General features: G+C 42.6%; 1 protein-coding gene across 1 annotated transcript in view; it reads right to left on the bottom strand.

Annotated features, from left to right (window-relative positions):
- PLSCR5 (phospholipid scramblase family member 5) overlaps positions 1-22,105 on the bottom strand; it is a 142,305-nt gene that overhangs the window by 81,474 nt on the left and 38,726 nt on the right. Inside the window, exon 5 of the mRNA XM_040429945.1 lies at positions 16,728-16,889. Coding sequence (XP_040285879.1) covers positions 16,728-16,889 — 162 coding nt within the window. The remainder of the gene's footprint in view (positions 1-16,727; positions 16,890-22,105) is intronic.

Raw genomic sequence — 22,105 nt, 5'->3', positions numbered from 1 at the left:
GTGTGCATGCTGTTCCCAGTTCCCAGTCCCCAGTCCTCAGTCGTCTGCAGATAAGTGCTGTTTATGTATTTATGTTTTTGTCTTTTCTGGATCCAAGTGACCCTGACTCCCTCCGTGTCAGTGTAGGGAGCCGGTGGTCGTGTCCCTTCACTATTGTAGGGTCTTCAGGTAATAGATAGCCGAGGAACGTGGATATGCGGCCATCCACCTTTGGGGTGTTCGCATAGGCTGAGCAGTGAGGGAGAGCGGCAGCTCTATTGCAGGGGTCTCCCTTTGTTCCTTAGTTGTGGATCCAGAGAGACATTGTTTATATGGTATTGTCTTGTTTCCTGTACACCATCCGTGACACATAAGAGTTTATTGCACAAACAGAAACATGGAAAGCAGCACAGATAAAACATGAGCTCTATGTACCGTCAGCACAGTGGGATAAAACCCCCACTGCGCCACTGTCTAGTAATACTCCAGAGGGGCGTAACTAAGCAACTCCTGGTTTTCACTAGAGCCCTAGATGGTAGGGTTAGACTTAGCCGCAGGAAGTTGCCAGGGTCCACTCTGGAGCATGACCTAGACAGTGACAGCAGGAGCGAATGGACAACAGGTACCAGAAGGTACCGACGGCACATAGGCAAACATAACAGACAGGTAAATACAAAACAGGGCAACTAATAATACAAGCAGGAGTTCACGCAAGGGAGCAGGAGTGGCAATGAGCAGAGAAGGACTTGCTCCACCAGGAGTAAACTGCATGGCCTTGTCATGCCACTCTGCTACAAAGGCTTGCTGAACACAGACATCAGAATAAACACAAAGTAACTAAAACATAACAGGCAGAACAGATAACAGACAGACAACGTTAATGAACAAGTAGGGAAACCCACAGAGCACAGACAGACACGGATCCCATGGGTCAGCAGCATGGGAGAAAGAGTACAAACCAGGAGCAGAGCAGGACAAGACAACACACACCAGGAGAGCTGACCCAGAACTGAGGAAACCTCAGCCTTTTATACAGGTTTCATGGGTGCAGCAGAGAGACCACACCCATGGAGCAGACAGAGGATTAACTCCTAATAGGCACACAGGGGAGTTAACCCATAAAGAAACACAAATGACACACAGGAACAGAACTTCAGCGAGGAGCGCTGAACGAGCAAGAACGGAAGGTCACAGTCAAAGGTAACGACTGTGACACTCCCACCCCTCAAAGCCCCCCCCCCCTCCTCCCAAACAGAAAGAGGAAGAAGAAGTAGGGGCAACAAACCAAACAGAACCAGGCAAGGGGACAGAAATCAAAGGGGTGACGAGGTACAAGGGCAGGAACACATACGACAACCGCAACCAGCCCAACCCCTGAAAACCAGCCTACATGGAGGATCCGCAGCCAGTACGCCAGGGGAAGATAGCCAGCCAACACGGCATACACGTCAAGTGAACCGCACCAAGAAATTACCTCCCCCTCCACTCTCCCTCTGGAGAATGACATGTCTGCCAAGAACTAATTGGCCAGACATGCAGACACCCCCTTCCGGAGGATTGGGACCAGGAACAGGAACCAGACAGGAATCCGAAGAAAATCAGAATCAAAGGGGTACAGAGGTAGACATGCAGAACACATAAGACGACCGCAGCCAGCACGCAGCCCCTAGCAACCAGCCTACACGGTAAACGCAGCCAGTACGCCAAGAGGAATGCAGCCAGCCTACACGGCCACAAAAGTCAAGGTGAACTGCAGTGTGCTAACACCTCCCCCTCCACTCTCCCTCCGGAGAATGGCATGTCTGCCAAGAACTGATTGGTCAGACATGCTGACACCCCCTTCCGGAGGCCCAGGAGCAGATACCTGCACCGATAACGGAAAACACGGCCGTAGGCAGAACTGCAAGCTCAAAAGGTTAAACCGGACGTCACCCCTGGCAACCAGCATACACGGAGAACACCGCAGCCAGTACACCAAGGCAACCAAATCCGATACCTACAGGTAGCATAAAGAGAGAAATACAGAATGCACACACACCACAGATAAGCAGAAAACAGAACAAAAAAAAACTCTGTGAAAGTTCACTTGTTCATTCTGTCACGAGTTGGAGGTCCCAGGAGAGACCACCGTGTCATCAAGCAATAAATGGAAATCAGGTACAGACACATAAGAGTTTATTGCACAAACAGAAACATGGAAAGCAGCACAGATAAAACATGAGCTCTATGTACCGTCAGCACAGTGGGAGAAAACCCCCACTGCGCCACTGTCTAGTAATACTCCAGAGGGGCGTAACTAAGCAACTCCTGGTTTTCACTAGAGCCCTAGATGGTAGGGTTAGACTTAGCCGCAGGAAGTTGCCAGGGTCCACTCTGGAGCGTGACCTAGACAGTGACAGCAGGAGCGAATGGACAACAGGTACCAGAAGGTACCGACGGCACATAGGCAAACATAACAGACAGGTAAATACAAAACAGGGCAACTAATAATACAAGCAGGAGTTCATGCAAGGGAGCAGGAGTGGCAATGAGCAGAGAAGGACTTGCTCCACCAGTAGTAAACTGCATGGCCTTGTCATGCCACTCTGCTACAAAGGCTTTCTGAACACAGACATCAGAATAAACACAAAGTAACTAAAACATAACAGGCAGAACAGATAACAGACAGACGACATTAATGAACAAGTAGGGAAACCCACAGAGCACAGACAGACAGACAGACACAGATCCCATGGGTCAGCAGCATGGGAGAAAGAGTACAAACCAGGAGCAGAGCAGGACAAGACAACACACACCAGGAGAGCTGACCCAGAACTGAGGAAACCTCAGCCTTTTATACAGGTTCCATGGGTGCAGCAGAGAGACCACACCCATGGAGCAGACAGAGGATTAACTCCTAATAGGCACACAGGGGAGTTAACCCATAAAGAACCACAAATGACACACAGGAACAGAACTTCAGCGAGGAGCGCCGAACGAGCAAGAACGGAAGGTCACAGTCAAAGGTAACGACTGTGACAGGGTCTATGCGGAACATGATTACTAGTATGGGAACTATGGGAGCATTATTACTTCTGGGGCACAGTAGGAGCACTATTATTACTACCATGTGTGCTCTAGCAGAGAATTATTCCTATTGGTGGGACTTTTGGGAGCACTATTACTGTGGAGGGCACCCTGGCACAGTATCAGCTTACCACAATTATTTTTGGGGGACGTTATGTTTACACTATTAGTGTCAGAGGCTCTATTTGCTGGGTGCAGTTATTTTAGGGCACTGTGTGCCAATAATTATTGAAGGGCACTATCTGCATGGTACTACTATTATCAGGGGGTTTATCTGTTTCTGCAGTATAGTATTGGGGAGCACAGCGGCACAGTATTGGGGTGGTAGGATGATTTGTCCAGAAGATGGGAGGATAATGGAAAAGTAGTAAACTAAGATTTTGTTTGTCAAACTGCAGAGACGATAAATGGCTGAAAAATGGTGGTCTGGTCTGAAGGTCTGAAAGGAGAAGATGAGGAAAGAGAACATCTACATCAAAGAGACATCACTGGATGTAAGAGGTATGTGGCACTGTATTACCCTGTATGTAGGGGTGGATGGAGGGGTTAGTAGTACAGTACTATCTGCACATTGTAAAAAAAAAAATCTTCTAAATACCGTACTATATATTTGTGTCAGAAGTTGTGCTTTTTTCATTTTTAGAATAATGATACAGCCATTTATTTGATACTTTTGTGCTGATTCTTCCCCCCCCCTTCTATATTAAGGGACACTATAGTTACCAGAACCACAACAGCTAAACGTAGTAGTTCTGGTGTCTATAGCATGTCTCTGCAAGATTTTTAATGTACACACTGCCTTTTCAGAAAAAAAGGCAGTATTTAAATTACTGCCAAGGAACACCTCTAGTGGCCACTCATCATTATTAAAGTTTACTACTCTACGAGGTGTGTGGATTTGTTTTTGTGTGTGTGTGTTGTGGTGGAGGGCGTGATTGCATGCTAGGGTGTGGGAAGGCGGGATCCAGGGAGCCCAAGTAAATTCTTGCCCAGGGTCCAATGAATATTAAAGACGGCCCTGAAACTATATATCAATCTGTTTTTCATGGTGACTGGGCCCCTGGGCCCCTTTAATACGGCAACATCATAATCAATGTGTCGGTTTATCTTTGTATAACTAGACCATGTTAAATATTTATAGTATTATTTTATAGATAAATAGATAATAGATAAATAGATGATAGATAAAATATTTATAGTATTATTTTATTAACCAGGATTATAGATCGCTAATAAATAGATAACAGATAGAATAGATAGCCATGTAATATTTATAGTATTATTTTATAGATAAATAGATAATAGATAAATAGATAGATAGTGGATAGATGGATAGATAGATAGATAGATAGATAGATAGATATATTGATAGATAGATATGTGATTGCTTGATAGATAATAGATAAAATATTTATCTATTAAATGATAGATTTGGGCTAGATAGATAGGTAACTAGATAAAATAACAGGTGTATAGAAAGATTAATGGGTAGATAGATAGAGCTGTTTTTATACACAGTGGCAAAACATGGTTTTTAAATTTTTATTACTTGCCAATATTTAGTATATTTTATTAAACACGATCGTATATAATTAAACATAATTAAAGTTTTATAAATACTGTTTTCTGCTATAAATAGTGAGATACAGCGATGCTGTTTTTATACGACGTGGTAAAACATGATTTTAGATAGGTAGATAGGTAGACAGATAGATATAGATAGATAGATAGATCGATAGATAGATAGAACATAGATAGATAGATAATAGATAGATAGAACATAGATAGATAATAGATAGATAGAACATAGATAGATATAACATAGATACATAGATAATAGATAGATAGATAGATAGATAGATAGCTTAGGTTTTTACAGTATAAGATTCATAGAAGAGATTAATAGAATTAGAACAGCCTGATAAAGAGGATAATAGAGACCCAATATCATTTTATTTTTAAAGATATTAGGACGTGTCCGGGCATGTTTGGACAACTGTTTGCTATTGTCACAGCTGCTCGTACATTCGGCTGACTATGTCTCGTAACACATGTATAAACATTGTGGACTTCTAAATTTGGTAGGTGTTTGTACAAATTGATGGACAGACTGCGTATTAGAAGATAGATATGTGTTATCGACACCCGGGAAAGTTGGGTGCCACAATTAGCTATTGTTAATATTTATAAATGCTACAAATCTTAGTTAGATAGATATGTTGAATATCTGTGATAGATGCGGCTATGAAAGAGGACAAAATGGGAAGACAGAATCGGTACCCGGCAAAGTTATATGTCGCTGACGGAGGTTCTGTTGTTTCTGCCGCAGCTGCTGCGTCTGTGACGGGACAAAAGACAAATCTGTATGAAGACGCTAAGGATAAATATGGCTTCAACATGTTATTTGCACCCGGGAAAATTGGGTGCCGCAATTAGCTATTGTTAATATTTATAAATGCTACATATCTGTGTTAGATGCTGTGATCAAATGTTTTGCTTAAATCATGGACGCCTTTGATTTTATTAAACACGATCATATATAATTAACGCAAATTTCAAACATCGCAGGTCCTGCAGGATCTAACAAAGGGACTGTGTAAGTTCCCCTTCAAGGACCTGTGGTGACATCATCAAACTACTTTAGCTTTAGGAAGATTGCAGGATCAATTAGCCATTGTCAATATTTATGATGGCTTAGTAAGAGGTTAATACAAGCTTAATATCATTTTATTTTTAAAGATATTAAAACTTAATTGAATTACTGACATGATATCAGATCTAACAGAATAAGTGGCGTTTAATGGGCGGTATGACATTTTCAAAGGTCCTTTAGCTTTAGGAAGCTAGATGGATCAATTAGCCATTGTCAATTTTTATAATGGCTTAGTAAGGGGTTAATACAATCTTAATATCATTTTATTTTTAAAGATATTAAAACTTAATTAAGTTATTGACATAATATCAGATCTAACAGAAAAAGCCCCTTATTCTGTTAGATCTGATATTATGTATTATGTCAATAACTTAATTAAGTTTTAATATCTTTAGGCTTGGTATTTAGGCTTGGTTTGGGTCGGTATTTAGGCGTGCTTTGGGAGGGACTGTGAGGGGTTGTGGGTTATGGGTGGGAAAGGAGCGTGTCCACTTGTCACTTTTAGTTTGACAAGATATGTCTCCCTATACTACTGTAGTGGTTCTGGCTGTTACAGTCAATCACAGTGGCTTTCCTCACACCGTTGTGCCCTTCAGTCATGCAGTGAAAGGAGGCCGCACTCTTTCTTCTCTTGGGGAACAACATGGTTCTGGTGCTCCAGCCTGATGGTAGTTGGGGTGCTTCTTAAGTGATGTATTTGTATGAGTGCAAGGCAAGGCGTGTACAGTGCAATGGCCAGTGTATGTGTAGGAGTAAAAAAAAACAGGCCTGAGTTAGAAAAAAAAAAATCTCTTTTTACTCAACTGCAAAATGAGAGTTGTAGTACATCCAAGTATATCAGGCACAGTTTCAACTGTACATAGTGCAATTCTCTCCCAGAAAGCAATGTTTGGATTTAGGCAAGGGTGTGGGTTATGGCCTTCTTTCCTCTCTATCTAGCTAAAGTCTCTTTCAATAAAGCCTATGGTGGGTAATAGTATAGTCAATAATGGATTTAGTGTCCACTGAGGGATACACAGTTTTGATGATACAATTGGCCAAGTCATGTTCAGGTGTGAATGGTGTCTTAGCAGGTTACCTTACTGACTCCAATGCTCAACTATGCAAATTCGGAATTCTCCAATTCTCTCTTTGAAAGAGTATTCATACCCCTTGAACTTTTGCAATTTTTTCACTTTACATCCACAAACTTTATTGGGATTTTAAGGGATATATCAACACAAAGAATAAGTATGTTTGAAGGAAAATTATATTTAATAAATAAATACATATATGGAAAGTGTAGTGTGTATTTGTATTCAACCCTCTGAGTCAATACTTTGCAGAACCACCTTTCGCTGAAATTACAGTTGCAAGTTTTTTTGGAATATGTATCTACCAGCTTTGCAAATCTAGAGGTTGAAATTTTTGCCCATTCTTTGCAAAACAGCTCAAGCTCAATCAGAATGGATGGAGAGTGTCTGTGAACAGCAATTTTCAAGTCTTGCCACAGATTCTCAATGGGATTTAGATCTGGACTTTGACTGGGCCATTCTAACACATGAATATGCTTTAATCTAAACCATTCCATTGTAGCTCTGGCTGTATGTTTGGTCTCCTCTTACCAGAGCACCTTCTTCCTCATGTTTGCTGTGTCTCCTACATGGCTTGTGGCAAACTGCAAACAAGACGTCATATGGCTTGCTTTCAGAAATGTCTTTCATTCTTGCCACTCTTCCATAAAGGTCAGATCTCTGGAGTACACTACTACTAGTTATCCTGTGGACAGATTCTCCCAGCTGAGGTGTGGACCTCTGCAGCTCCTCCAGAGTGACCATGGACCTCTTGGCTGCTTCTCTAATTAGTGCTATTCTTGCCTGGCCTGTCATTTTAGGTGGACGGCTATGTCTTGGTGGGTTTGCAGTTGTGCCATACTCCTTCCATCTTTGTAGGATTGATAGAACAGTGCTCTATCAGATGTTCAGAGATTGGGATTTTTGTTTATAACTTAACCATTCTTTACACTTCTCCACAACTTTATTCCTGACCTGTCTTGTGTGTTCCTTGGTTTTCATGGTGCTGTTTGATCAGTAATGTTCTCTAACAAAGCTCTGAGGCCTTCATAGAACACATCTAACACATTTAAGATTGTGGGTGTAACATGAAAAATTTGGAAACACCCAACACTTCTGCCAATAAGGTGTTTGAAGAGGAAGCTGTACTCATATGAGAGGGTAACACACAACTACTGCTAATAGACCTCGCAGAACTTGATTGCTTGTAAGCTTCCAGTTCCTATTCATATCAGTTTGCAGCTTGCAGTTTTGCGTTGTGGAGTCTGCACTGTTGAAGGAATTGTACAAAAGATTTTAGATTTTTATGCACTCTGGAGCTGGACCCATATGTAGAATTGCTATGTAAGGATCTGCATCTCAGAGGGACCATAGAGATAACCCATAGTCTGAACTTTTGTGCTAAGATTTTTTTTTAGCATATGTTACTGCTGCAGCAGAATTATGTATGAAGCAATCTTTAGTTTCTTCACATACCACTGTTTTCCTTGAGTTTTTCCCTTAGTTACAGCTTTTTAAACATTTACAATATGAGGACCTTCTCAAGATGGCTCCTCTGCCAGTTCTCTGAGGCCAAAACTGCTTTCCCTTACTTCCCAAATACACTTGCTGTAGCCAGCAGCTCCCTAGCAGCCAATCAGATTGGATTACTGAGAGACACGCCTCCTCACTCTGAAGCCTAATGCAGGCATGCAATGTCAAGGACTGCCCCTCCGTCTTCCTGTCTTCTTCGCAGGAGACAGACAAGCCATAGTAACTGTCTTTTAAGGGAGCAGTGGAAAGGGACAGGGGACAATAACCACCTCCCATCCACCTGTTGACTATAAACGTCCGGGAGGTGGATCTCTATCTCTGAAGGGACGTTTCTGAACGTCCATTCAGAGATGGCAGCTGCACTCTAATCGTGCAGCTGCAGAGTGGGTTGCCCGCTGTCAGTGACAGCAGGGCAACCCAGAGAGAAGGCAGGGACAGTTCCCAGGTGTCTCTGCCTTCTAGATCGCTGTATACACGTGACTGCTGGGGCCGGGATAGTGCAGGAGCTGTCAGGTCTTCTACAGACCTCGATCAGCCCTGCACTGAGGCTGTACAGCGTTGCATAGTGCTTTACAGCCTCTCTAGGGGGTGTATTTCCCCTGTAACTAGGGCTGTCAGCCCCAGTTACAGGAGAAATCAATAGTGGAAAAAAAAATAAAGTGAAGTTAAATGTCCCCCAGAAGTCTTGTATGACCTTATGGGGGACACAAAATGTAAAATAAAAAATTAAAAAATAAAGTGTTAAAATAAAAAAAGGTTTAACATGTAAAAAAAAAAAAAAAATCCCCAAGTAAGGAATTAAATATTTAAAAAATAAAATAAAATAGACATATTTGGTATTGCCGCGTCCGTGACGGTCGGCTCTATAAATATATCACATCATCCACCCAGTCCGATAAACACCATAAATTTTTTTTTTATAAACTCTGTCGAAAAAAGCCATTTTTGTCACCTTACATCACAAAAATGGCAACACCAAATGATCAAAAAGGCGTATGTCCCTCAAAAATTGTACCAATAAAGCCATCACCTCATCCCGCAAAAAATGAGTCCCTGCATAAGAAAATCACTCAAAAAATAAAAAAAACTATAGCTCTCAGAACATGGACACATTAAAACATCATTTTTTTTGTTTCAAAAATGCTATTATTGAGTTAAAGTGAAATAAATATAAAGTATACATATTAGGTATTGCCACGTCCGTAACAACCAGCTGTATAAAAATACCACATGACCTAACCCCTCCAGTGAACACCATAAAAGATTACAAATAAAAACTGCGCCAATTTTTTTTGTCACCTAACATCACATAAAGTGAAACACCAAGCGATCAAAAAGGCGTATGCCCCCCAAAATAGTACCAATCAAACTGTCACCTCATCCCACAAAAAATTAGACCATAACTAAGACAATCGGTCAAAAAATTTAAAAAAAACTATGGCTCTCAGACTATGGAGACACTAAAACATCATTTTTTTTTGTTTTAAAAATGCTATTATTGTGTAAAACTTAAATAAATAAGAAAATGTATACATGTTAAGTATCGCCTTGTCTGTAACAATCTGCTCTATAAAAATGTCACATGACCTAATCTCTCAGATGAACGCTGTAAAAATAAATAAATAAAAACTGTGCAAAAACAACCAATTTTTTAGTTACTTTGCTCCATAAAGTGTTATAATGAATGATCAAAAAAATCATATGTACCCAAAAATGGTACCGTTAATTCTTCCTGAAAAAAATGAGCCCCTGCACAAGACGATCGGCATAAAAAAAAATATGGTGTTCAGAATATAGAGACAAAAACACCTTTTTTTTTCAAAAATGCTTTATTATGTAAAACTGAAACAAACAAAGAAAGTAGACATATTTGATATCATTGCATCCGTAACAACCTGCACATGATTTACCCTGTCAGATGAATGTTGTAAAAAAAAAAAAAACACTGTCAAAACAGCAATTTTTTGGTTACCTTGCCACAAAAAACTTAATATAGAGCAAATAAAAATCATATGTACCCCAAAATACTACCAATGAAACTGGCACCTTATTACCTAGTTTCCAAAATGGGGTCACTTTTTGGGAGTTTCTACTGTAAGGGTGCATCAGAGGGGCTTAAAATGGGACATGGCATCTAAAAACCAGTTCAGCAAAATCTGCCTTCCAAAAACCATATGGCGCTCCTTTTCTTCTGCGCCCTGCCGTGTGCCCTTACATCAGTTTACGACCACATGTGGGGTGTTTCTGTAAACCGCAGAATCAGGGTAATAAATATTGAGTTTTGTTTGGCTGTTAACCCTTGATGTGTTAAAGAAAAAAATGGATTAAAATGGAAAATCTGCCAAAAAAGTGAAATTTAAAAATTTGATCTCCATGTTCCTTTAATTCTTATTGAACACTTAAAGGGTTAAAAAAGTTTGTAAAATCAGTTTTAAGTAACTTGAGGGGTGTAGTTTCTACAATGGGGTCATTTATGGGGGTATCCACTGTGTGAGCCCCACAAAATGACTTCAGACCTTAACTGGTCCTTAAAAAGTAGGTTTTGGGCAATTTTTAAGCCTTCTAACGTCCTAAAAAAATAAAATGACATTTACAAAATGATTCCAATATAAAGAAGACATAAGTAATAAATATTTTATGAAGAATCACTTTCTGTTTTAAAAGCAGAGAAATAGAATTTTTGAAAATTGTGAATTTTTCAATTTTTTTTGTAAATTTGGGATTCTTTCATAACTAAAGGTGAAATATATTGACTCAAATTTATGACTATCATGAAATACAATGTGTCACGAGAAAACAATCTCTGAATGGCTTGGATAAGTAAAAGCGTTCCAAAGCTATTACCACATCAAGTGACATACGTCAGATTTGCAAAATTAGGCATTGGTCAGGAAGGAGGCAAATGGCCCGGAAGTGAAGTGGTTAATGAAAGCTGTTATTATAAGGTAATTACAGATCTTTTGAGAATCATTGACAGACTAACTCAGGTATACATGCATAGCTCTAATAAACTAGCAAATAAAATAAAAATATGACAGTTACTCTTTAATATTTAAGTAAAGACTCTAAGCTACCCTAAATCAACCCTGCTTTGATTTCCTGTCCGTCCATCAAGAGCAGCCCACTTTCAATCAGCCAGGAGACTCCACACATGGTGTGCCCCGGGAAAACAACTACTATTCCTATCTGCAGCTCCTGATCACTGTGCCTGTCCTGGGAGAGAGGGAGATTGACCCAGCCACCCTGAGTACCGGATAACTACTACCACCAACATCTGTACCGCTCCCATCTGCCTCTTCGTGCTCTTGATGGGATCGCTTGAGGTCTCAGTGGCCAGACAACCACAGCAATCATACATTTATCATCTATCCTGTAGATAGGCAATAAATAACGCTAATGGGAAAACACTTTTAACCCCTTCTTGACCATTGTACATGTACAGAGGAAGTTGGGTCTTTAAAGAGGGCTTCTGCTACTATAGTCGCTGGGTGCATGCTGTTTCACACAGCAGCTATCTGGGGATAATGTCTGTGATCATCAAAAACATAAATCACAGACATTTAACCCCTCAGATGCCATGGTCACGTGGTCGGGTGACCACAACATCTGAGAGCTAGAAAACCTGGAAGCACACCGAACCCTGGTCATAATGCCTTCCCTTCACTGAGAATAGGGAAGGTGTTACTTAGTGGTGACAGACTTAAGCCTGTACAAGGCCTCCAGGCCTATTACTCGTATATATTCCACTGCAGCCCTGAAGGTGGCAGCACTGCATTGAAATATGCTGAAATGCTTAAATTCCGTTACTGAATGGAAAAGACAATCTAATGATCGCAAATTGAGGAAGTAACAGGAGTCGCTAAGATCAGCAGATGATCACATTTTCAAGCACCTAGCTCCAATCTGTGGCATGTAGAAGCAGCATAAAAGATAGATTGAATGAAAAGTTTTTTGGCCACATGAAACAATCGGATCATCGTGTGTGTGTGTGATACATCTGCAGTACCCTAGACCTGGGGGGATCTGCAAATGTTAATTACATATTGTTAAATATTTTCATGGTTATGCCTTTATTTCAACAAGAGGAGGAATGGTTGGCAATGTGTGGTAACAGGAATGGAATTTATCATTTCACTACTGCTCTCTTGGTAGGAGTGGACTAGTCCTGCTTGCTGCCAGGAGGGGGGGTTCCAGTTGAGACATCAAGGAATGAGGTAGCACATGGCATGGCTCCTGCATGTAGGAACTATATCCCATTCCCCTGTGCCACCAACACTACAGAGGGATATTAAGGAACCAGACCTAGTTCTCCTCTGACACCCACACTCCAGAGAGACAATCAGAATTCAGAATGCAACCATCAGTTGTAGGAGACAGCAGAGTGATCAGCAAAATCATAGCTTTACAGACACTGCTGCTAGGTCAGGGAAAATGGGCCAAAAACACCCTCAACACACTAAATAAACACTAGGCCAGACAAACATCAAGCCAGTATTAAAGTGGATGCCTATATCCACAAGTGCCAATTAATTGCCCCACAACCAGCCACCATACTTCCTCAGCTGGTGCCAGAGAAGAATTGCACTAAAGCCTGCTGCTACTGTATATATTTCAAGTTTTATGTTGCCCTTAGTAAAAAGTACTTTGTTATGTTTAGCTCTGGCCTCATTCTTCAGTACTATAACCTTCACTGTGACAGACCTCAAAGAGCTACGGCCTTAGGCAGGACATTGTGACACAACCACGCAACATCAGAGCCACTACCACTCCCATCCTCTACACCAGGTCCCACATCCTGCCAACATGCCAGTTATCATTACTTGTCGCAAACTGAGAGGGACATAAATTTTGAACTGAGAGACTTTGGTTTATCACTCCGGTAGATCATTACACGTTTAGGCTGAGATGCCAGAACTGTTGCCTGTCCTGGTGGTTGGGACATCAATGATAAACTAGAATGACAGAAAAAGGGGCACAGAGGAGAACCTCTGCATGGACAGAACATCTCATTACAAGAATGGCCGGTAGTAATCCATTCTGTACTGTAAGTGATATTGGATGTCACATCCCAAACCTTGAGTGGCAAACATTGTCTACAAAGACCATCAGAAGGCGTTTCACTGCATCAGGCTATGAGTCAGGCTATAATGTTGCATAGCAAGATGGTGGTTGGAATGGAGGTCTATCCTGTTTAGTGATGACTCCTGCATTTGTTTCAGACTCAATGATTCCTAGACATCGGTCTGGTGAACACATGGGAAATGCCATGAAGAGGCCTTCACAAGGCAACGTCAAACCAGTCCTACTCCTGGGATTTGGTGTGTGGGTCTGGATCTGGGCTTACAGGCTCCTTGGCACTGCGCTCCCAAAATAGTTGCTGATGAGGGTAAGCTGTCCATCAGTGGCCTCCATTCACTTACACTGGGGATGGACTTTTGCATGCACTAGGTCTAGGTCCCCTGTCCATCCGTAGTATAAATTAATGGAGGCTGCTGAGCGAAGGGACCGGTGACATGACCCTACATCACTGACCATTTTGGGAGAGTAGCACCAAGAAGCAGGTAAGCGGACCTGCAAGTAAACATAAATTAGGAATATTGCTGAGGGTTTAATACTGCCTATTAGTAGCTGCATATACTGTATGTGCTGTTCCTAGCACATGTGCAGCTAGCAATAGATAGTGGTCAACCTCTATAAGGCAATGGGTGGATTTCAGTACCAAGATAGGTTATCAAATTATATATTCCTTTAAATCTTCAGACACTCTATTTTTTCTTGATTTTGGACTTGTATCTTGCTTGGATTTTAGCATTGTAATAAATTACATTACCTTTTAATATACAGTATAACAGGAATGGATGCAACTGCTGAAACCAATAGTTTCCAACACAGGTAAAAAATATAATTGCAGTTAATCTACTTATTTATCAATGATTAAGTATAAGTTTACTTAAGCAAAGAGTTAAGATGACCTGTGTAGTGAAGGGTTCCTCTGGAAAAAGTAATCTGCTTTAGGCTAAAATCAGACACTAAGGGGTTCAATCCAATAAAATAGTTTTATAGACAAGAAATGCACCGGACCCATGCTGTTGTTTGCTTTACATTTTACATCCCCATTATTTCCTTCAGACACAATAGTACAGTGAACCATAAACCAGTTAATACTCCTGGACTCAAATGAAGAAATACAAGGTAATGGGTAGAATAACATTAATATTCTCACTATGGTGCATGCAGCCCACAGAATGTATTCTAATCTGGTCATTGCACTTTATTGTGAATAATAAAATATATGATTGCATTGGAAGTGGTTAATAACAGGAAAATGCTGGAAAGGTTAACTTATATGCTGAAAGCTACAATTATTCCTTTGACACTGTAGTTCTCTTCATCATCTATGGGTGAACAGGGAAATGTCTACCAGGCGCTATAGCATTACATGTAACACCGATAAAAAATATTATGTTAAAGAACCTATGCACACTATGCATAGAAGAACTTTGCATAGTTAGAGGTTATGTGGTCTTTAAATTAAGATCTTTGAAATCATGGTTGTACATACAGGATGTCCACACTGCTGGATTGTGGGGCAACCTGATTCACCTCTTCTTGCCTCCAGTTGATAGTTGCAGCCTTAGTGGTCTTGGCTGTGGCTCCATTTTGGTCCCATATGGCTGCATCAACTTTCTATAGCAATCAGCATTCCACGATAATGTTGGTCAGTTGCCCTATTTAAACAGGACCTTTCACTAGAATAAAAAATCTAAACTAAGCATACAGACATGGAGAGCGGCGCCCAGGGATCTCCCTGCACTTACTATTATCCCTGGGCGCCGCTCCGTTCTCCCGATATAGGCTCCGGTATCTTCATATGTTTGGCTCAACTGGGTGGAGCCTGCCGGCGTCTCCTTCTCCCAGGCTGTAGCGCTGGCCAATCGCAGTTTTCTTTTTCTCTCAGGCTATGAGCTGAGCGCTGCGATGGGCCAGCGCTACAGCCTGGGAGAAGGAGACGCCGGCAGGCTCCACCCAGTTGAGCCAAACATATGAAGATACCGGAGCCTATACCGGGAGAACGGAGCGGCGCCCAGGGATAATAGTAAGTGCAGGGTGATCCCTGGGCGCCGCTCTCCATGTCTGTATACTTCGTTTACATTTTTTATTTTAGTGAAAGGTCCTCTTTAAAAGGGGACTCTGGCCTTCCCACCTTACCTGCCGATTAAGGTACATACTTTGTATGACACTCATAATAGAAACATAGAAACATAGAATGTGTCGGCAGATAAGAACCATTTGGCCCATCTAGTCTGCCCAATATACTGAATACTATGAATAGCCCCTGGCCCTATCTTATATGAAGGATGGCCTTATTCCTATCCCATGCATGCTTAAACTCCTTCACTGTATTTGCAGCTACCACTTCTGCAGGAAGGCTATTCCATACATCCACTACTCTCTCAGTAAAGTAATACTTCCTGATATTACTTTTAAACCATTGCCCCTCTAATTTAAAACCATGTCCTCTTAATCTGCTATTCTGCTTGTGCCTTGCTCCTTGACTTTGTTGCCTGGTACCTGTTCTTCCCTTGGTTCAGATGCTTGGTCTGCTCATCTGACTAATGGTCCTTTTATATACAGTAGACAATTATGGAGATCAAGTTGTTCCTATGTGATAATTGTCTGATCATCAGAGAAGGTTAGAGTTACATTTACATGCAGTAATCACCTCCTCTATATGAGGACTAGCGATCATTTCAGTGATCACTCTTCCTCATAAAGAATCATTTGGGGTCATTTAACAAACTGGTGTAAAGTAGAACTGGCTTAGTTGCCCATAGCAACCAATCAGATTCCACCTTTCATTTTTTATAGCTCCTCTGGAAAATGAAAGATGGAATCTGATTGGTTGCTATGGGCAACTAAGCCATTTCTACTTGACATCAGTTTGATAAATGACCCAAATTGTTTCTGGGCAGAAGATCCCTGTTTACACTGGGATGTGTAGTACACAGAAATGATGATTTTTGCTGCCAGCTGAAACACCCAATGCATGAACGTCAGTCCAAGTAAAAGGAACTTTAATCTCCTGTTGATGACCCTTGGTCCCATTCCACATTCTGGAGTTTTCTCAGTGCACCTGCTCCCAATCAGAGACTATTCTGGAGACCAGGGCCTGACCAGGAAAGTCCATACCACCTATCGAGGGCACTCTCATAGGCAGCTCATGTTGCTCATTGCACCATCTCTGTACCGTGATTAATAAGTGGTCCCAAGCAACTGATCCTTCAATATGACAATTAGTGCCCTAATAGAGCATATGGTTAGGGGTTGTCCTAATTGTTTTAACAATTTTAATGCTGTATAATAGTAGTAGAGCTAAGATGTATGTATACTTACTTCAAGCAATGTAAAACTGAATATGATAAGTAAGATTTAGTAAATCATACCTCAAAATTGACATCACCTAAACAGCGAAATGTTAGATATGGACCAACAATCTTCAATAAATCTTCCTTACTCTCATTCTGAATTGTGAACTTTGGCAGAAGAGGATCCCATTTCTGGATAATAAAGCCAACAGTTGTCCCAGGAGGAGCTTGTACTTCGAGCTAAAAAGAAAAAACCATACTGCAAAATGATGTCTAAATTCATTTACAAAAGTAACTTTCAATACCCTTGACAGTACCAGGGGCTTTTACTTGTCAAAGCAAACCCATTCAGAAATATCTGTCCTCAGCAATGTGTCCATTATAAAACAAAGAAAGCTGTAATTTCCTCTATGTGTGTCAAAAACCATCACAAATGTAGCAAAGTGTTTAATTGTGCACAAAAATGCATTACTGAAAGCTCCATGCATCTAAATGGAAAGAGCTATGGTGAGTAGTTGTGCACATGCTGTATATAGTATATACATGTATTTACTTTAGTTCAAGAACATTTCATCCTTCAAACTAAATCTATATACAGTATATATATATATATATATATATACTTCCTGACAGTGGCGTAACTAGAATAACACATTTTTGAATGGAACCCCCCTCCCAGTCCCCAAGCAACTTATTCGCATCCCCCTCCTCCCGTGCATCCCCCCCGTGGCTAGTCAAAATCACTCATTTAGACCAGGCAGCTGCTCCGTCCGTTTCCTACAATGTCTCTGTATATAATGTAATTTTATAATACTGTTGAGGGGGCTCTAACAATACAATCTTTTTCTCCTCCTCCTGGGTGGGCCCCTTTTAAATTCGGGCCCCAAAGCAGGCACTTCCCCTGCTTCCCCATAGCTACACCCCTGCTTCCTGACAATATGATAAAAACAATTAAAAAGGAAAGTTGCAGGAGTGAAATTTTAGGGGGCCTGAATCATAGGTGTGAGACTGCCCAAATGAGGAGAAAAAAGCTACAAATAACATGTATTGGTTATGGGTTCTGATTAGTGTTGATCGAGCACCATAGTGCTCGGGTGCTCGGCCCGAACACTTCGGGATGCTCGGGTGCCCTACCGAGCACCCGAGTATAATGGAAGTCAATGAGAGAACCCGAGCATTAAACCAGGCACCCCCTTCTCTGAAGAGGGGAGGGTGCCTGGTTCATAGGAAAGGTCATAAAGTGATGGAAACACCCCTGAAATGGTTCAGGAACAGCATGGGGAGGATGTCTGGATGCATCTGGACTCCCAGGTTGCCACTGGGAACGATGTTGTCCGAGTAGTAGGCCACTTTTACAGACTGACAATAATACGCACAAAACCGAAGATAAAATCGATTTTAGAGGAAAAATTGTTAGGAAACATTCTTTCCTGTATATTTACTTGTATATAAAGTGCAAGTGCTTCCAAAAATTACAAGGAATCGGCACTACAATACACCCTTTGTTACACATAAAGGAGGGCATCATACACAGCCTTGAAATATTATGATTGATGGCCTGCTGGTGACCCTCAAAAACATTTTGAGCAAGGGCCTGCTGATCTGACCATCTAAAACATTATGGGTGATGGCCTCTGCCGCTTTGGTGACTTTAGATAACCTGGGGCTGATCGCACGTCCCCGTGACAGCGACAATCCATTCTGATTTCTGGCCTATAAACTTTCGATGTTATTGTCAGCGCAAACCATGGTGACTACAGGTAACGGGGAATCAGAGTTCGATTGCGGAGAGGGAGCCTGAGAAACAGCTACGGCTACCACATCCAAGCAAAGTAGCATGCACGCAAATTACCTATTAGGTATAATTAGGTGAGGGCCTGCAGGTGATCTGACCCTGTAAAAGATTTTAGGTGCAGGCCTGCAGGTGAGCTGACCCTGTAAAATATTTTAGATGCAGGCCTGCTGGTGAGCTGACCCTGTAAAAGATTGTAGGTGAAGGCCTGTGTCACGGCTGAGGATGGGGGAAATCCTCAGCCGTGTGAAGCCAGATGATGTTATGGCTGCTTGGCCAGGAAGACAGGATTAGGGAGCAGGTCACCTCCTAAACGCATCCCTAACCTGACCCTGACTCCTAGCTACATGAGCCGACCTTGATGGTAGGAGGGCTCATGCTCCAGAACCTTGAAGTCCCTGCTAGCCCTCAAGATGGCCCTAAACTAGGAGCTGAGTAAGACAACCCACTCCTCCTAGGCACGGAGGAGCAGGAGTCTCAATGGCCAAGCTGCTGGAAAAGGGGAAACATAAACAGCTCTATGGATATGGCAGGTGAACAAAGAGTTCCACCTACCTGCCACAGCCTTGCTGACTGGATCCCTGTGTAAGCAGGGTGCAGATCACAAACGCATCCCCACACAGGGACCCAGATCCATAGCTGCACAAAATCACATGGAAACATCAAACAGACATCACACATAACTAGAAATAAACTTAATGTGACATTATGGTTATGACCACAGGGGTGGCTCTCACTGGCAGGTAGTAAAGACAGGAGGCTGCTTTCAGCTAAGCATGGCTGAAGACCTGGAAAAGCAGTGAGGCTATATAGGCCAAGAAGCCACACCCCACAGTCGGACACACCCAGTGAGACACACACACACTGGGAAGGGAGTTAACCCTTCCAGCACCAAAGAAGGGAAACACACACTAAAAAGGAAAAGTGTCCAAACAACACATACACTGTGGCTGTTGCCGCAGGCAACGACATGGGTGGCACTCATGTCCAGGGAGTCAGCCCGAAGGCCGGGACACTGCCACCACATGTACAACAACCACCAAACGTTGCCACGGGCAACCACAGTGAGGGGAAGATGTACGTGCACACCACACATAACACAGAGTGTACACAGACATACATACACACACACACCCAACAGAAGGATTGCTAGGTGCAACCATAATACAGTTCAGAGTGCTATGCTGCCACATACATACCGTTGCCAGCGGCAACCACAGGTGAGGCAAATACCACAGCCCTCACCTGTGATTGACAATCAAACTAAACCGCTGACAACCGCATGCGGTTGAGGAGTCACCGTCATAGCCATGGCCGTGACAGCCTGCTGGTGAGCTGACCCTGTAGAAAATTATATGCGAGGGCCTGCAGGTGAGCTGACCCTGTAGAAAATTATATGTGAGGGCCTGCTGGTGAGCTGACCCTGTAAAAGATTTTAGGTGCGGGCCTGCTGGTGAGCTGACCCTGTAAAATATTTTAGGTGCGAGCTTGCTGGTGAGCTGACCCTCTAAAAGGTTGTAGGTGAGGGCCTACAGGTGAGCTGACCCTGTAAAAGATTTGAGGTGCGAGCCTGCTGGTGAGCCGACCCTGTAAAAGATTTTAGGTGCGGGCCTGCTGGTGAGCTGACCCTCTAAAATATTATATCCAAGGGCCTTCAGGTGAGCTGACCCTGTAAAAGATTGTAGGTGAAGGCCTGCTGGTGAGCTGATGCTGTAAAACATTATATGCGAGGGCCTGCTGGTGAGCTGACCCTCTAAAAAATTATATGCGATGGCCTGCTGGTGAGCTGACCCTGTAAAACATTATATGCGAGTGCCTGCTGGTGAGCTGACCCTCTAAAAAATTATATGCGAGGACCTGCTGGTGAGCTGACCTTCTAAAACATTGTAGGTGAGGGCCTGCTGGTGAGCTGACCCTGTAAAAAAATTATTTGCGAGGGCCTGCTGGTGAGCTGAACCTGTAAAAAATTATATGCGAAGGGCATATATGCGAGGGCATTATATGCGACGAATAAGCATATCAAGCATGTGTTGATATGATGGAAGATGAGAAAAGGAAGATTCAACCATATACTCTTGTTTGTGGTGGAAGGGGTGCATGGGAATAAAGTGTATTCAGTACATTGTAAACAACACATTTAAAGTGCCTTTATGTTCATCAGCTTTCATCTGGTGGAGTCGAGAAGTCATGGTCAATCCAGGCCTTGTTCATTTTTATAAGAGTCAACCTGTCAGCATTTTCAGTTGACAGGCGGATACGCTTATCTGTTATAATGCCACCAGAAGCACTAAATACCCGCTCAAACAAAACTCTGGCGGCAGGCCAGCACCTCCAAGGCGTAGAGCGCCAGTTTGTGCCACGTGTCCGACTTGGACACCAAGTAGTTGTAAGGCACTGAGGGATCATTGAGGACGCTGACATGGTCTGCTATGTACTCCTTCACCATCTTCCAAAATGTTTCCCTCCTTGTGACAGTAGGCCACGCATAAGGGTGAGGGTGATGTCATGAAACTGTCCTAGGCTTTGGAGAGTGTTTCCCTCTGTTGGAACTGATGTGTGTTCCCCTTGTTTCCCCTTCTTGGTTGGCTAAGGAACTACGGACTCTGCCGCCAGCGTTGTCAGATTGCAATTTTTGGAGCAATTTTTCAACAAGGATCTTCTGGTATTGCACAGTTTTGCTCATCCTCTCCACCAGAGGAATAAGAGATAAGAAGTTTTCTTTGTAGCGGGGGTTGAGAAGGGTGAACAACCAGTAATCCATGTTGTCTAAAATGCATATAACGTGTGGATCGCGGGAAAGGCAGCCTAACATGAAGTCAGCCATGTGTGCCAGAGTACCAACAGGCAAGACTTCGCTGTCGCCATCAGCAGGATTACTCTCAATCTCCTCATCCTCTTTTTCCTCTTCTGCCTAACCTCGCTGAACAGATGGAATTAAACTTCCATGGGTACTACCCTCTGTAGCGGAGTCAACCGTCTCCTGCTCCTCCTCCTCCTCTTCATCGTCCAATTCGAGCTCAGAAGACGAACTGAGGGTGGTCTGGTTATCACCCTATGTAATGTGTTCCCCCATTTCCACCTCTTACACATGTAAGCGTTGTCCTTAATTGTGAGCAGCGAGCATTTGAGTAAACACAGAAGTGGGATGGTTATGCTGATAATAGTGTTATCACCGCTCACCATCTGTGTTGATTCTTTAAAGTTTCTTAAAACCTCACAGAGGTCAGACATCCATGCCCACTCCTCGCTTGTGAATAGCGGAAGCTGACTGGAAAGGCAACAAACATGTCGCAGCTGGTATTCCACTACTGCTCTCTGCTGCTCACAAACCCTGGCTAACATGTGGAATGTCGAGTTCCAGTGCGTGCTCAAGTCGCACAACAGCCGGTGAGCTGGCAATTTCAAGAGCTTCTGCAGCGTTGACAGACGGGCTGAAGCTGTCGATGACTTGCGGAAATGTGCACACATGCGGCGCACCTTCACCAGTAGCTCAGGCAAATTGGGGTAGGTTTTGAGAAACCGCTGAACCACAAGGTTGAACACGTGGGCTAGGCATGGGATGTGTCTGAGCTTGCTGAGCTCCAAAGCCGCCACCAAGTTACGACCATTATCAGACACAACCATGCCTGGTTCTAGGGTGAGTGGCGAGAGCCACAGCTCAGTC

The sequence above is a fragment of the Bufo bufo genome, chromosome 4, assembly GCF_905171765.1.
Source record: "Bufo bufo chromosome 4, aBufBuf1.1, whole genome shotgun sequence".
Lineage (NCBI taxonomy): Eukaryota > Metazoa > Chordata > Amphibia > Anura > Bufonidae > Bufo > Bufo bufo.
This window is presented reverse-complemented; position numbering and strand designations above follow the sequence as displayed.